Here is a 17,831-nt window from a genome sequence, read left to right on the forward strand (position 1 = left end):
AATTGTATTTGTTTTTACACCAAAATTGCTACAAAATTACTATTAAAAAAAATGTATTTGATTTTTTTTTTTTCGATTGCCAGATCAATTACATTTATTCGAAAAATTATATTTGTGGGGCATATTTGTAGAAATTTTATGAAGAAATTAACTGACAGCATGATTCTCTCATGGCTCTCTTTGCACTTAGAAATCAAAAATCTTTAGTTCTCCAAGTTTCTAATTTAAGTTGGTTTTTTGGGTTTCAACTCAAGTCAAGTTTAAGTCTTACATATGTAACTGTCGTGTTTTCTTTGGTTATAGAGCTCAGTATCACTAACTTTATACTACTAGCACGGGTATAAAGAAATTATAGAAACTACCTCACTAAATTGGAAAAAAATATATTTACGAGATAATATCTATTTAAATAAATATACATACATATAACATAGAGGATATTTATTTGAAGCAAGTTAAAAGAAACAATGGCAGAATGTCTGTTTGTGTGTGAATTCATTTGTCACGGCTACCAAACTTTGCGGCCAAATTATCAGTGAAATAAAACAAACAGACTGGATAATAATTGAACCAGATCTCTATTAGGATCATATCGTTGTTGTTGAATTTGCGTGCAAAATTTGTATGCGGATCCCGATTGTTGCCCAAGAAAACATAGCTAGAGTTGCGACAGAGTTGCATTGGTTTCAGTTTATCAAGTTTATTCAGGCTGAATTTCTTTATTCATTCTGAACGTTTGGAATAAACTTTTTTGTTTACTTATTCTTTAGAACGTTCCTGATGATATGTTAACGTATATTTCAAAAGCATTCTGTTTATTCCGGCTGTGAAATGGGATTATCCGGAATTTATAAAGAAACGCAGCCTCAGTGAAATCGCTGGAGAAATTTATCAGAAATGTGTAAACAAATTTTGATAGTTCATTTATAAGGTTTACACAATTATAAGTTTATACGGTTTACAATGCATTTATAAGGTTTGATGAATACCCTTAATGTATTTTTTTATATGTAAGAAACCCGCAACACCTTCGGCGAAGAAAAGTCTAAAAAATCAACGGTAATTTTTAGCGACTTTAAACTGGCCCCTTATGATACTAAAATTGAATGGGCTATAAAACTGTGTACTCAAAAAAATTCTAGCACTTCTGTGGAAAAACTTAGGAGAAAATTTGTTGCATTTTTTTTTTAGTCTTTTAAAAAGTTGTAAACGTAGGTTTGTATGAGTTTTGTTAGGGAATGAACTGTATTTTAATTGAAAATTCCTAAAAATAAATAATCATGAGTGTTAAACAATATCACATCACTTTAAAATGGGGGTGCTATTGTATGGCCAATACACTGTATGTACTATGTATATCACACATATAATAAGTGAATATGTTTACTGCAACAGTCGGTGTAAACATAGTATTTATATTAAGTTATTAGGGCTGTTCAGGATCTTTTGCATATGCGTTTGTATTTGCATATTCGTTGTATTTGTAAATTCACAACAATACAATGGAGACGGTTGCCATGGCAGCAAGCAAAAAATTTCCAAATGCAATTCCAACTGCAAATCCAAGAACCTTTCCACAACATCCTGAACAACCCTATTGTTATATCTGTCGTTGTGGAATAGACTGAGTATATTATATCTCTTGTTGAAGTGGCAGCAATTTCTGCTAACGCTTGTAATAAAAATGTTTTTGCTGTTTTTATTTATAAAGCATTCGCTCAATTGTAGCTCGCATAAACAACTACGAAATTGTTTAAAACATTTATACATCTCATACCGCGCCAAGAACGCCGTATACGATTTGAAAACAATTGAAGTACTTATTAGACCCCTTTCAGACACGTCAAGTCTTGATTTCTAGTCTGCTCGTTCGTAGGCGAAGGAGGTGAGACGAATGTACTTTTCCCCTCTCTTCCCACCTCCTTCGCCTACGAACCGAGCAGACTTGAAAGCAAGACTTAACGCGTCTGAAAGGGGTATTACATAAATACATACATACATACGTTCGCACAGTATTTACTTGCGTTTGCACTTCCTTTGCGACAATCGTACTTTGTTTTCGTTAGTATTTTCAGTACTACACAGTAGTTCAATCGAGTATTTCGTATTTTTGTTAGCTACGCTCGCTGATGGATGCCGAAAATTAGCAACAAAAGAAAAACTGAATAACTCCACTGCTCCAGTGTCGATGACTGACTAACAAAATGACGACGAATGAGTCGCACCAAAACGGTAGATATCGGTGCAATGCAATGCGTTACATCGGGCGGATGGGCCAACTCTGGATGGTGAGTTGATTTATGTTGAGTTCGCTCGCTGCTGCGGTGAGTAGAAGACGCAACACAGCAGTAGCTTTAGAGCGCGTGAGTTAACAAGACATCTGGTTCGGATGGGGAGCACAGCCAGGGCTGTCAACTTGGCTCAAATCGCGCCATTTTTGACCCTACTTTACTTTAAATCGCAACTAATTTTTCAATTTGGCACGAAGTGCCAAAATAGCACTATTGAAAAAATAGTAATATTTCAATACATTTTAGTGAAATTCTTTGCGTGTATTTCTTTTTGTTAACTAAAATTTTCTAATTTCTATAGTGTATACAACTGGTTTATCTTACTTTGGCATTGGACTTTTGTTTTAGGAAGATGTTCCTGATTTTAATGCTAAAGGAAAAGAATCGAAAAGAATGGCACCTTTTTGAAATTGAAATAAATTTTCTTAGGTAAACAAAAGAGATCACAATAATTCTTTTAATAGCCTTCAAATTTGCAAAAATAATACTAAATCATCATAAGTATATTTGTATGTATTTATGCATGGTATGTTTGTATCTTACACAGGAAGTTGTACTTTTACACAAGAATCAGAGAGAATAATAATTGTGTAAGCTCACACTGGAGCATTTGCGAGCAAGAATGGAAGAAGAAATTTTGCAAGAACAACGTAAACAAGTTGTACAAGTGTGACGTCATACAAACAGCGATTCTGTCAAATTCATTAGCGGTATCGAGATGGGCGCCACCTTTGTTCTCTACATCATGACTTTTACAGATAAGCAGGAGGTCTATACTCTGTATACGGACTAATACAAATTCATAGTGCCAAGCATTTGAATTCGAATGATTTGCTCTTCGAATCGTAATACAGAGTAGACCCCCAGAAAATTCTCTTTATACATATATTTTTGACACACATACATGCATATCGCACACGGTCATCAAAAGCGACGTAATTCAAAATTTATCATTGTTGAAATGATGCGCTAAAAATGCACACAGAGCTTTTATTTACCATTCCGCAAAATCTGGAGCATTTTTTTTTTATAATTGCAAAAACCTAAGTTAAAGTCTCCCTTGCCAATATGATTAGCATGTGCTAAGAAATAGTTTGTCGCATTTTCTGACAAACGTGTAATTTTGAGTTCTGTCACCTTTGAAGATAGTGTGCGATATGCTAGAATGAAATTTGATGAGCTCTCATTGCTTCAACTATTCAAGGCGTAGACCATGATTCAATAATACAAGGTTCGATAAACTGACAGTTGTCTCTCTCGCACCGCTCCCTTAGCAGTGGCAAAGTGTTGCTTCTTTGCAAATTTACTTGGAAAAAGTGTTGCTTTGCTATGAAAAAGAAGTATAAGCTTTTGTGCAATATGTTTATTTGTATATGCATATGAAGCATATTTAACTGATGAAAACATAAACTCTTTTTAAATTTGCTGTTTACATAAATATCATAGTAGTTTTGTTTTAATTTTGAGTCTTTTTGTAGTTTTTATACGGCTAAACAACACAAAAATTGCGTAATTCACATAGATATGTTAAAATTTCGTTCAATATTTCGTTTAAAATGCCAGATTTCCTGCAAATACATTAGAATTTACAAAAGAAATGTCACTACTATTTGCCTGCTTTGGGTACTTTTCTACCACCAATTTAGCAGCAATGGATTTCATTCCTCCCCTTTACCCATCCTTCGTAAATGCAACCTTTTGTAAGGGAGTGTCAAACCGCGGCTGTCAATAATTATCTAACCTTGTATTATTGAATCATGGGCGTACACAATGTATCCTTTTATTCATGATTTGCAGAAAAAAGACGAATATATTCCATGTATATCTTCAAACGTATTTACTGACAGCGCCGGCAAAATAACCAGAGCTGTTTTCTGTTTTATGAGCAAGGAAAACTACAAAAATTTGAAGCATCCTACCATCCTACCGACGCGAAAAAAACCTACAAATTTTGGTAGAAAAAGCCCAAAACGGCAACCCTGGTCACATATCGGTCGGCGATGGTGAACGACAACGAACGAGCTACCAACAGACACGAAAACCTCAACGGCAACAAAGACAGTTGTTCCAACTAAAGAAGGTGGATGCAGGGTTGCCACTTTGGTAAATTGTTACCAAAATTGGTAGACAAAATTCGGGTTGGTAAAAAGGTAATTTTTTTCTCCTTTTGGTAGATTTTTTATGAACTTTCCGTTCCCGATTTATTTTTCGTAGTTATCTTTAAATATATTATAAATTTCTTTGCATACTTTTTATATAAATACATATGTACGTATAAATGTATATCGATATAAGGCGCTCCATTCAAAACTAATTTTACTGGAATCCCGAGGAGCTTTTGATTGCCTAAATAGTTTAAATGATTACTTAAATATAAATAAAAAATTTGTATGTAATTACGCACTATGATTGTTCGCAAAAAAATAAATCAACGCCATTTTTTATTAATGAAAAAAAAAAATCAACGGTAATTTTAAGCAGCACATTGCTGGCTATACTCAAATAGTATTTGCTTTAAAACTCCATACCTTAAATTGTTCTAAAAATTCAGAGTAAAAAATTCGAAATATAGACGGAAAATTTTGGAATTTTTCTATATGTTGTGTATAGTTTGAGTCCTCGATTTTTTTGGATTTAGTTAAAGAAATAAAAAATTTTTACTCGAAAAATATTGCGAATATTAAAAAAAATCACTTTTTGAGACACAGTATTTGTCTATAATAACTCGAGTTGAAGTTTTTCAAATAATGAAGATTCATTGTTGCCTTTAGTTTCATCACTCCCGTATAACTAGTTAAATAAAAAGTTCTTAAAAACAATGTTAATTCTTATTGAAATAACTAAAAAAGAAAAATAAAAAAAACTATAGTTTTGATTAAAATAAATAAAAAAATAACAAAACTATGGTTTTCGTTAAAATAATTATAAAAAAGTTATTGGTAGATATTTCCCAGATTTGGTAGATTTTTTTCAAGTGGATGGTAAATATTTTTTTTCGTCAGTGGCAACCCTGGGTGGATGTATACATTTTCTTCTCAGTTGGTTGCTTTATTGTTTACTAGTCTTGGCTTTTGAAATGACCTGCCAACAGGTTCTCTATGCTTTCTGATTGCTTGGTTGGTCGTTCGTTGCCAGGCTTCCTATTCGGTTGGAACGCTGTTTAAGTGTTGAACGACCGTATGTGTGGGCAATTCGTTGTGTTTTACTCAGGTGTCAGGAAACCATAGGAAAGCTAGCAATTATCGATATACATACATAAATATGTATAGAAAACCTAGTAAATATTAACAATCGAGTACTTGCTTAAGGATATAAGGGCAGCCCTTGGAATCTGTTAAAATAAAACATGGATTAAGTCATCTAACTATATGAACTCTCGTTGCTGAAATGTGGACTGGTCCTAACTGATATTTAAATTTTTTTCCCAAGGAAGAAAAAAACGTTAACATCAGCACATACAATTCTACGTTTTGGCCTTTTTTAAAGTTACATAAAACGTGTGGTTTTTAGTTATGGCCTAACATTTTTGGAGTAAATAAATTGGATTTGTATAAGATACTTAAGAAAAAAAAAAATCGAAAAAATAGCGCCTTTCCAAACCTAAATTTAATCAAGATAAAACTCACCAAGTCGACAGACACACAGTCACAAGCAAGGAAACGTCCCTACTAGCCGCCGCTTACTTTTGAAGCAAGCAAGATGTCTCTCGTGAAGACTGCATGTGTTGCTTGTTTTCGACTGTAATTTTTGTTGTTTGACAACCATTTCTCAAAAAGAACATAACTTTAAAATGGAGTTCTTGATTATTTACAAGTAATTTTTTACCAAAAAACAAAACCGTCATCAATTGTCATATACAAATTTAAGATTATCGTTAATTTCTTCATGATCCGATGATCGGATTTAAACCAAATTAATATGGGCCCACCTGTGAGGTAACACCTTTCCTTTATTTATAGAAATCGGTTAACGTGGTCCAAAGTTATGCATAAAAAAATAAAAATATTCCGACGAATTGATAACCTTTCTCCTTTTTGTGAAGTCAATTAAAAATTAAAAAAATGGATTGGTAAATTCCAAAAATTAATTTACATATGTATGCACATACATATGTATGTACATATGTATTTACATATGTATGTATAATACACATCTAGTATATCTATACTCTATACTAATTATATAAAGAGAAGTCCTTTTTTTGTAACAGGTAATCTCGCGAACGGCTGGTCCGACTTTCATGAAATTTTGTATAAATATAGCCTTCAGCAACCACCATGTTTTAGGCCAAAAAAAAAATTTACTTTTTTCCGGTAGGTGGACCAGGGACCTATCTATTCGAAAATATCTTATTATGGTCCGATTTGCTTTAAATTTGGTATGTAGGTAGCTTTTTGCCTAGATTAGCATATAGGATCCTTTTCTTTCCGTTAAGTGGACCAGGGACCGATCTATTCGAAAAAAATCGTATTTATGGTCCCATTTGCTTAAAATTTGGTACGTAGGTAGCTTTTTGCCTAGATTATCTTATAGGATCCTTTTTCCGGGAAGTGGACCAGGGTCCGATCTATTCGAAAAAATCGTATTTATGGTCCGATTTGCTTAATATTTGGTGCGTGGGTAGCTTTTTGCCTAGATTAGCATATAGGATCCTCTTTTCCGCGAAGTGGACCAGGGACCGATCTATTCGAGGAATCTTATCTATGGTCCGATTTGATTAAAATTTTGTACGTAGGTAGCAATTTCGAACATAAATAGCTTTGAGCAACCACCATATCAAGGGGCGAATTCGTCACTAGGCAAGTTTTTTTCGCGGCAATCAGAAACAACAGATACAGCCAAAATATAGTAATGATATATAATATATATATACTAATATATTTCGAAAGCCGTTTTTTAGTGTTCGCAAAGCTCAAGAACGGCTGAACCGATTATTTTGAAACTTCAGACACCTGCCGCACGTGTTCAAGGATGGTTTACGGCTAAAAAAAATTCTATATGTAAAGGAGGCGTGGCACTTGCAATACAAACCGAATTTTTTCAAACTCCATATCTCTGGAAGTGTTCGTGATAGAGTTCTGGAGCTTCGTATGGAGACAAACGAAACCAATCGCATACCCTTGGAGAAAAATTTGAGCTACAGTAAAGCCTGCTTAAGTACCTCACGAAAAATGTCAGCTTTTTGAGGTACTTAGGCGGGTTGGGTACTTAAAAGAACCCGCTTTAGTACTTCGATGCGGGTACTTAAGCGAGCATAATCATTGATGTAGTTACATCTTTTTGTTAACTTACATAAATATGTAAATCCTTGAAAAAACATAAACATTTAATGAAGTATACATATTTATTTAAGATTTTTCAATTAAAATATAGTTCATTCCCTAACAAATACCATGAAAACCTAAGCTTAAGATTTTATAGAACACGTAAAGAAAAAAATTCACCAAAATTTAAACTTTTTTTCCTCAGATGTGTTTTTCGAGTATATAGTTTTATAGCCCATTCAATTTTATTGTAATAATGTGCAAGCTTCAAGTGGCTCAAAATTACCGTTGATTTTTTATAATTTTTTTGCCGAAGGTGTGTAACGCTGCCACTGAGATTCAAAATATGTAAATATTTTAAGGAATTTTAAAAGAGCACTTAAAAGGGGAAAGTTATGAGTAAAATGGTAAATGGGGTACGAAAAATTGAGGTACTTAGGCGGGTTGGGTAAATAAGCGGGGAGGTACGTAAGAGAGGAATTTTCTTCAGATTACATTAAAAAATTCACGGTGCCCAAAAATTTTGGTTACTTAAGCGGGTTAGGTACTTAAGCGGGGGGGTACTTAAGCGGGTTTCACTGTATTGAAAATAGGGGTGTGGTACCTCCCATACAAACCGAATTTCTCATGCTACATATCTCTGAAAGTGTTCATGGTAGAGTTCTGACGCTTGGTATGGAGATATAAGAAATCAATCGCATAATCCTGAAGAAAAATTTTAGCTATTGGAAAAGGGGGCGTGGCACCTCCCATACAAACCGAATTTTTCATACTGCATATCTCTGGAAGTGTTCATGGTAGAGTACTGGAACTTTGTATGGAGATATACGAAATCAATCGCATACTCTATGAGAAAAATAGGAGCTATTGGAAAAGGGGGCGTGGCACCTCCAATACAAACCGAATTTTTCATACTGCATATCTCTGGAAATGTCCATGGTAGAGTATTGGAACTTAGTATGGAGATATATGAAATCTATCGCATACTCATGAAGAAAAATGGGAGCTATTGGTAAAGGGGGCGTGGCACCTCCCATACAAACCGAAATTTTATACTGCACATCTCTGAAAATATTCATGGTAGAGTACTGGAACTTCGTATGGAGATTTGTATGTATATGAAATCAAGCCCATACTCATGGAGAAAATTGGGGCTATTTGAAAAGGGGGCGTGAGGCCTACAAACGTACCGACTTTTAGCTATCTTTGAATGTATTTATCATTCTTCTGTAGGTGTGTTTGTGAGTGAAATCCTCCTAAATGATTGTACGGATTTTAACGAAATTGTTTGTGTGTTTGAGTGGGTCTCTGGATGGTTTAGTTTCACAATTCAATCCGCCAGTTGCGCTGTAGTTGAGTTATTACTAAAAACCTTATTTATGAATCGATTTGGCTAATATTTTAAATATGTATTAGTCATGGTAAGAGCAATACTATTGCAAAAAACAGCTGCCAGGTGGTGCTGAGGTCGAGTTATTACTAAAAATCGACAAGTGAGAAAAGGTGCAGTAAATGTCAGACTAATTCGGCCTGTTGCACCATTGAGTATATCGAACTCTCATGTGTTACGATTAGCCCAATGGATGTGATTTTCCAATATTATTATTATGCGTTCAAGCTTTTAATTTATTTGCATTTCTGTAGAACAATGATTCGTACCAATTATGAAATTTCCACCAACTATACTGTAAAGCTTCTAGGACAGATTCATTGTTGTCTCCAGGGAGTGAAGAGAAAGAAATTCTTCAAATTTACTTCGTTTTGCGAATAACCGTGCTGCACAGCTGGAGAATTTCAAGGACTTCTTCACGGACATAACACTTTCTTTAGGTTATTTAAAGCGGCAAATGACCACCAAACCATAATCTTAGCAGGTAAAAGTGCCAAGGAAAATCGTAAACGTGAATTGTTGGTGAAAATGTTGGACCAAAAAGTCTTAATAAAATAAATACAAATTTTGGGCGGGACGAGGTTCGCCGGGTCTGCTAGTATTATGTATTTTACAAATGAAAATTGATGCTTTCAAATGCCCCGATGCTTGCGAATAGAACACAAGCGAGATTTTCACGCAGGTGAAGACGGCGGCTTAACGACTGAGTATACAAACTGAAGCTTTGTTTCTTAACAGATAATTATCACAAATTCCTGCTGGAAAGCGTTTCTTAACCCAAAAAACTAGCAGAAACTAGCAGCTCCCTCTCGTTCTTACGCTCTTCTTTTTTGGCTCTCCTGCTTATTTCTGCTAGTAAAATTTTTACTAGCAGAAACTAGCAGCTGTCAAAATGGAAACACAAATACACTGATCAGCTGATTACTTGCTAGTTTCTGCTAGTTTTGCGTTTCTTTGCTTTTTCGTTATTTCGCTCTCTGTGAGCGCAATTCTATCAATTTTCTCATTCTTCTTCTTCCTAATAATTATCTGCTAGAAAAGAAAAGAAACAAAGCCTGAATCATCAGACATTCATAGAATCTGGGATGCAGCAAATGGACTTGTCATTGTCAGCAATATTTCAGCGACAGCCCAAAGCGGGCGTTGTTTACCGCAATTATGTATTAAAAATGCCATACTGTTCGCGAAAAACATTCTTCCGAACCAAAAGTATCGAAACACGGGGCACCCATTCAAATCGCACAAACTGCTATGATTTATTCAATTGCCAAAGATTCAACGGAGTGACTGTTACTGTAGTGAGACCAAGTCATTGCTACACAAACCGGTTTTAAATAACCGCATCAAAAGTTGTTTATGCATGTGTGTGTCTGTCTGTAAACAAAATTGCTGCAACGAGAAGAAAGTCGTGGTAAGCCGTGAATGAGCAATGATGCCAACCAATAAGAGCATGGTTATTTTAAAATACATATGTTTTTATACATTGGAGAGTTTGTTTTTCAAAAACTACATACAGTGGCTCACAGTGAAAACTACCCACCCATTACGAAAATTTTAAAAACAATAGCCTATCTCAATTGATGCACAAAAAAAGATTGAAAATATAATTTTGTATTTTTAGTTACATACAGAGTTGTTAAATTTCCATTATGATTAGTAATCATTATTTTTTTTTGCATTTTTGTAATTTTAATGATTATTTTAATTTTCTTGCATGACCCAGCCATTAATAATTAATTATTAATTATAATTATCGAAAATAATCACGATTAAATGCCATTAAAAAAATAATCAAAAATAATAAAATAATTAGAAACAATCAAATAATCAAAATTAATCAAATTCTTTATTTAATTGTTTGATTATTTTTAATTGTTTTAATTTTTTGATTGTTTTTAATCATTTGAATGTTTTTAATTATACATACTTAATTAAAATACGCCCATATTAAAATGAAGCATTTTGCACTTTCGCTTTTTGATAATTAAGATAAAATAAAAAATAAATAAAAATTAAATTAAAAAAAATTAAGTAAAAAAAATTTTATAAAAAATAAACAAAAAATAAAAAATAAATTTTTTGCAAGTTGCCTGTAATGGAATTTGAACCCTGACCACCCCTGCAAATCATTGGACCATATAGTATATTTGTGGTACATTGGATTACTTACAAAAGTGTTCCTCTGTCATGATGTAGCGGACCAACTCGTGTCTCTGCACCAGCTTAAGCTGAAATCAGCTGAGTCAGCTGACACGATCTGTCTTACTAAAGCGCCATGTAAATGAAAACACACCGCAGAATTTTTCAGTAGTTGTAGCCCGTAGCGCAGAAATCTGCGGAATTCAGATTTTTTCCGTGTCAGCTGATTTCTTGCTTCTATAGATGGTTGCCACTTCGTCAGTTTTGCAGATGGTAAAATGGTTATAAGTTCCTATTCAAAATACATTTCAAATATTTGAAATTTACTATTGAATAAGGTTTTTTTGTTGACAACTAAGTAGATTATATTTAGCTACGATCTATTATAACACGAAAAATTGTAGTTGAAAAGCTAAGTTTATGAACTGAGTGATGAGTGGCAACACTGTAGTAATCAACACTGATGGCTTCAGTAATCGACAAAATTCTGCGTATACAAACTACGTTTAAGTATACGTTCTGCTTTCTTGACTAATTTCAGCTTTATTGTTACCCGATCACTGCTCGTGTTTCAACGAAATGTGATTTAAGTTAAGCATTTGAAAGCACATTTGCATGTCTGGCCAGAGATGTAGAGATGCTCGCTGTTATTTGTTAGCTCCCAGCATGTTCGGGTTCGAATGCCGTCAGAGGCAAAATATATATTTTTTTTATTAATTGCGAAAGAGCATCTGTGAAGTGAAGAACAAAGCGTGTACAAAAGAAAAATTATATCAACAATGCCACTGTTAATATGTTGGAGTAGTTTTGTGCTACCCTGACGTAATGTAGAGATGGAGTATATGGTCCTGCCCTAGGACATCGTAATTGTTAATTGGACCATATTTTTTATATGAATTGGGGTTAATTTTGGAGTGCTCCATGGTTCTTAGGGATTACTCTTTACATGCATGCATGGAGTAGTCGCGATTTTTGCAGGGACCCTCTGTAAATCAACTAATTGTGGCACGAATATTTGCGCACTCAGCTACAGCCAGCATGTAAAAGTTCTTCCAAATGCTGAGTTTGAATTAACACCACAGCACGCGGTTAGTGCAATTGTACAGATAAACATACACTATGTACACTTGTGATCAACTAATTAAGCCAGCAACATTTTGATAAATGTTCGCTATTTTTCTTCTGTTTATTTAATGTTTATTATTTTTTCATAAAAGTCTAGCTCATTATATAACAAACACCACATAAATCCAGATTTCAAACTTTGTGCAAAAATTATGAAAAATCTGCAGTCTCAGCTAAATTCTCAACTTTTATTAAGATCTTTTAGAATTTTTTCGAATATGCAGTTTAATAGCCCATTAAATTCTGGGGAAATAATGTGCAAGTCTTAAGTTGCTAAAAAATCGCGTTGATTTTTATTAATTTTTTTCTGACTTCATGACGCATTTTTTTCCATTAAAAAAAAATTGTCGAATTTATTTTGTATGGAAAAAAATTGTAATGCAGTCAGAAAAAAAAATATTAAAAATCAACGCGATTTTGTTAAGACTTGCACATTATTAGTCTAGAATTTAGTGGGTTATAAACTGCATACTCAAAAAAATTCTAAAAAATCTGAATGGAAAGTTGAAAATTTAGCTGAAACTTTGCAGATTTTTCATAATTTTTGCACATAGTCTAAAATCTGAATTTATATGGTACTTGTTATATAACGAGCTAGATTTTTATGGAAAAAATAATAAACATTAAATAAACGTAAGCAAAATAGCCAAAATTTATCAAAATGTTGCTGGCTTAATTACCTGATCACAAGTGTACGTGTGCATGTGTTAACACAATTAATTGTCATCGCTGTTCATGCTTGGTATACATACACTTTCTTCATTATGAAAAACCATCCGTGAAGTGCAAAATCCTTCATTTTACTATTTTTTCCTCTCAGTGTGTACTCAAATACAAGCGTGATAAATTTTGGTATGAAAATATTATCTTTAAATATGAACAATTTTAAACTATAGTAATTAAAAAATATTGATTTTGACAATACGTTATTTTCCTCAGTGTAGCTCATTTACTTCAATAGTTTCATAACTCAAAAAAGCAAAAAAGCATATGTACTCCCATAGTAAAAATGAATACATATTTGAGGGATTCACAACGGTGTCGTACGTATCGTATTGTTGTATGTCGTAAACTTTAAAAGCTTAAAGAAATGTTTAGAAAACTTGAAACCGCAACCAACTATTTTTTTATGACTGCGAAAAGTCATAATATGACTTTGGTGGCACTTTGCGAACTCCCCTTATATTTTTTTTAAGGTGTTTAAAGTGTACGACATACAACAATACGACACCGTTGTGAATACCCAAAGTGATAATGGAAATACTAAACCGTAGCGTGCGACGTAAGTGAACGCGTGGGCTCATTGTTTTACCCATACTTTAAAAGGTTTTTTTGAAATCAATTTTTAATTATAATAATAATTAAGTATACTTACATACATATGAATATGTGTATAGTACATATCGTCACTAGAAACGAATAAAGGCGCGAGCTGAAAAGTTGACGGCGAATAAAGACGCATAAAAAAACTTAAGCGTCAAAAACTTTTAACATACTTCGCCAAAGTTTTTCATAAGCATCTTTTTTCGCAACATTTTTTTACGCGCATTTTTTCGCCGTCAAAACACTATCGCGCCTTTATTCGTGTGTAGTGACGATATTTTATAAGGGCTGAAAAAAACATAAACTGCATGCCCGGGCGGCAAAATACTCTCTAGGGCTAAATAATTGACGGTTTTTCAACAGTTTAAGTAAGTTCATTGCTTATGTTATATGTACGAGTATGCATATCAGTGGTATAAGCACAGAAATTGTATTCATTTAAGACAGGAAAATTAACTAATAGTAAAATAGAAAATGTGATATAAAATAAAACAAATGAAAATACAATAAAGTAAAAGTATGTGCATATACATATAAGTCAAATAAAACAAAAAATAAAATAAAATGAATACAAAAAAAAATTGTTGGCAAACGCTCCAACCGACGATCGAACCTGGCACCTATAGACTTGTAGCGCGCAACTCTCACCACTCGGCTACCGCGGACGCGGCCTCGTTTACCTACATGTAAATTTAAATTTAACTTCATTTAATTTATAAACTTTAAGGAATCTGAGCATGCACAATCCTGAAATGGCATTTAATCAATGTGTTCTTACAGTCTTGAGAGTTTTCTTTGATCCTAAAAAATTATATTGACCTCAAAAGGAAAAAGCTCAATTTCTTACGTGTAATCAGCGCTGTCGAAAGCTTTCGCTGAAAAATCGTCGATTTTCCCAAAAAATTCATCATTACGTACAAAACAAACGTCAAATTTTTGTTTGTTATACTTTTGTAAGAATCAAAAATACAAACAAAATTACATAAATTACATACAATAAATATGACCACTAGGGCGGAGTGATTTGTTCGGAGCAAAATTTTCGACAAAAGTGTATAGCAAATTCAAATTCTACGATTAGTTGTAAGCCGACGCGGCGAGCAAACTGTATACCAAAAATGACGTTTGACTCAACAAACTATATGAATCGTTTTCGTTGTGCTGAAGCGCAAAATTCACTTATCAAAATAATTTCGTTACGTTTTAGAGCTTAAATAACGAAACAAAACTCAATCGTTACCGTTGAAACGAAATAAATCATCAATTGTTAACATAAGGTTGCCAGACGTACTGCTTTTAGGAGTAAACGTACTTCTTTTTATTGTAATGTACTCCCTTGTCCTCCCAAAAAAAAAAAAAAATACCTGCAATATACTCCCTTTTTAGTTTTGTACTTCTTTTGTACTCCTTATTCCAGCTATTAATTTGTTATCATATACAGGCTGTAAAATAATAACTGTCGCACAGGCTTTTTTGAAAAATAGACTTTGCGAAAAAAGCAGTCTATTGTTATTTTGCCCCGATTTTACTTCAATTTTATGAAGTAGTTTTTTTTTATTTTAACTTGATTTGATTTTACCAGCGGTAAGCACTTTGAGAAAAAGGCGCAAGCGGCACGCAAGTCTTCGTCGGTTACTTTATTACATATCTTCTCTAACCATAGGCTAATCTCCCCCCATTGGAGTCTTTTATACTCCCCCTTTTGTCCAACAGAAGTTCTCATACTCAGCAATCGAATAGACTCGGAACTGGTGGTGGAGGCCATTTATTCGACCAATTCTATACTTTTTTTCTTCTTTTTTTTATACAAAGTCTAAGAAAAATACACCTGAGAAAGACATGTACTTATCTCCCAAAGCTGGCAAACGCAAATAAGGATTACAATTTTAAAACATAAAATTAAAGTAAAATATTTACAAAGTTAACAATAAAATAATGTTTTCGCAAAATCTATAATCGACCCTCTTATTTAAAAAAAAAACCTGTACTTTCCATTCATATTGTGGCGAAAACTACTTAGTAAAAGTGTGATAGTAAAACTCGAATGCGAATGTGTAAAATGATGCAAATCATTCGCATAAGAAATGCGAATGCAAATATTCGCACATCCCTGATACATTCATATATAATTAAGTAGATAAACTAAAAAAAAAATCGTCTACACGGGGGGGAAAATCATCAAAAAGTCACTGAGCTAAAAAAAGACATCAAAATGACGACGAAATCGTCAATTCGGCAACGCTGCGTGTAATTTCTATGGGAAAACTGAAGGCTCAGTGCACCTCTTACAATTGTTCTAGAGAGGTGAGATTCATTGAGGATCATTGCAAAAATTAGTCTTATGCCGGTCGCATTGCAGGATTTTTCTTAGTTTTTTTGACGTAGTCTAATGTACATATAATAAAATTGTACCAAATTGTACATAATGGATATTAAAGAAAAATTAATATGCGGGTCTTTGTTAGAGCAACAGAAACCTAATCAACCATTTTTAGAATTTTTGTCTGTATATTTGTATGCACATCCTCGAAAACTAATGCAACGATATATTTCTAGAGGTCTAACTTAAAGTATAAAAACAAAAAAATAAGGAGTTGCCACCTGTTTGAAAATTGCAGTTTAAACTTGCATTTATTTTACTAAAATCTCTTAAGCCTTGTAACTGTATACCCAAATTTTTCTTTAAAATTCTAATTAAAAAGCTCAAAATTTTGATGAATATTTATTGAATTTTTCCAAATTCTGTATAAAGTTTGATTTGATTTATATGGTTCTGTTAAAACCCGATTTGTGTAAAAAATAACAAAAAAATGTTAGATGTTGTTGTTTGAACACATGAAACAACAACAAAATTATCCAATCATGCTATTTATGCTATCTCTGCACCGTATGCACCAGATCGTGAATACCCCTATTGTAAATATTAATAACAAAACACCATTCATCCACTTTTGACCGAAAGTGTATATTAGAGACACACCAATACAATTTTCATAATAATTTAAAACCACAATTTCATCAAATTCTGACCATGGTCGTACATTTGTCGACATTTACATGGAGACACCGCTTAGGAGAAAAATGGGATTCGGAGTTGGGCTAAGCAAACTCATGTGAATTGCGACGTCAAACGAATGTGTTGCGTCTCTATCGCATATTCAACCAGGCTCCCAGTTTACGGCAGTAGTAAGCACTTACAACACTTCATAAAAAATTACAGTTTTTACCTTCATTTTATTAGCTCGGGATGTAACTATGTAATATTGATGCGCCTAAAAGATGCAGCGAATTCTATTCTCAAGTTATATAGCTGATGACAGTACGAATGGCAATTACAAAAGGGAGGTTTTAGTTTTTTAAACTATAATTTTATTTCCTTTGGCAGTTTAGTTGGATTGGAGGAGGAAAATACAAAATCTGTGGCTTGAAATATCAAATTTTCATGTAGCATAACAAGGCTGAATTCAACAAAATTTCATCTTTTAACGTAAAATTGCAATTTGCAGGTTTGCGGTAGCAAAAATATGCTCGAACGGCAACACTACCTCTCCTGCTATTTATTGCAAAGTAGCATTCTGACTTTGCTTCGCACTTCTAAATCGTGGTGCTCGCTTTGCAAGCTAGAGAATAGAGCGTAAAATTTACATATCTTACAAGACAGGGGACAACCAATTACCAATTGTACGGACTGTCGTTTATGCGAAAACGAAATATTACGAATAAGTAGATGTTTTTACCTTCATACGATGTCAAGCGACATTTTTTTCGAAATTTTCTCTTTGATGCGGAGATGTATCTAGATGCTCTAAGAAAAAAAAATCGCTTACGTTATTTTGGCGTTTAGGGCTCTTTATATTGTATGTTGAAAGACGGGCATTTCTGCCGGGACTGCCCAAGGTTGGGGGAGGGGTCCTTTCACCTCCCACACAAACTGAATTTTTCATACTGAATATCTCTGTAAGTGTTCATGAGAGAGCGCTGTACATGGTTTGGTATGGAAATATATGAAATCAATTTGATGCACTATGCACTAAGTATGTAGTGAAAACAATCTCATTGGAGAAAATGCAGAGGTAGTTGGAAATACGTACATATTCAAAAACCGGCGTGACACCTCCCGGAAAGTAACATGTTCATGCGGCGTATCCATTTTAAGCTAAATTTAGAGGGATATGTATCATATTACCTTAACAGCAGGGTTGCCACTTTAGTAAATATGCGCTCCTCTGACCATATTCTGCATAGGAGCTGATGCATGCACCTTATTAGCTCCTCGCCGCCGTACTTGAATAGCTCGGC

General features: G+C 33.7%; 2 protein-coding genes across 11 annotated transcripts in view; one reads left to right on the forward strand and one right to left on the reverse strand.

The window, feature by feature from the left end:
* Positions 1 to 17,831, reverse strand: part of LOC118744187 (neurogenic protein mastermind) — a 209,864-nt gene that overhangs the window by 112,931 nt on the left and 79,102 nt on the right. For 2 of the 8 annotated variants that reach the window (XM_036477012.1, XM_036477003.1), the window contains exon 1: positions 2,021 to 2,105. The exons of 2 other annotated variants lie outside the window; for them this stretch is intronic. The gene's annotated coding sequence lies outside the window, so the exon portion shown is untranslated. Of the gene's footprint in view, positions 1 to 1,995; positions 2,142 to 11,115; positions 11,156 to 17,831 lie in introns of those variants that run through there. 4 more of the 8 variants (XM_036477008.1, XM_036477009.1, XM_036477005.1 and 1 more) reach the window with 4 other exon arrangements.
* Positions 2,181 to 3,462, forward strand: LOC118744189. Of its 3 annotated transcripts, none has more exons than XM_036477020.1 (3): positions 2,181 to 2,288; positions 2,593 to 2,720; positions 2,839 to 3,462. In XM_036477020.1, exons 1-3 carry the CDS (start codon positions 2,205 to 2,207, stop codon positions 3,038 to 3,040), a joined length of 414 nt encoding a protein of 137 aa, XP_036332913.1. In that variant the 5' UTR covers positions 2,181 to 2,204; the 3' UTR covers positions 3,041 to 3,462. The 3 variants fall into 3 exon arrangements, 2 of the variants coding, with proteins under 2 accessions (XP_036332913.1, XP_036332914.1); XR_004993516.1 differs by lacking the exon at positions 2,181 to 2,288 and adding an exon at positions 2,299 to 2,515; XM_036477021.1 differs by lacking the exon at positions 2,593 to 2,720 and having other exon boundaries at positions 2,198 to 2,288.

This window comes from Rhagoletis pomonella, unplaced genomic scaffold (genome assembly GCF_013731165.1).
Source record: "Rhagoletis pomonella isolate Grant_MI unplaced genomic scaffold, Rhpom_1.0 Rhpom_scaffold_00008, whole genome shotgun sequence".
Classification (NCBI taxonomy): Eukaryota; Metazoa; Arthropoda; class Insecta; order Diptera; family Tephritidae; genus Rhagoletis; species Rhagoletis pomonella.

What these genes read in the sequence shown, in the direction of transcription:
- LOC118744189 (XM_036477020.1), top strand. Translation starts at nt 2,205, where the DNA reads ATGACGACGAATGAGTCGCACCAAAACGGTAGATATCGGTGCAATGCA. An exon ending in GGATGGGCCAACTCTGGATG is followed by an intron (nt 2,289 to 2,592) that starts GTGAGTTGATTT and finishes TAATTTCTATAG; the next exon opens with TGTATACAACTGGTTTATCT. An exon ending in ATTGAAATAAATTTTCTTAG is followed by an intron (nt 2,721 to 2,838) that starts GTAAACAAAAGA and finishes TATCTTACACAG; the next exon opens with GAAGTTGTACTTTTACACAA.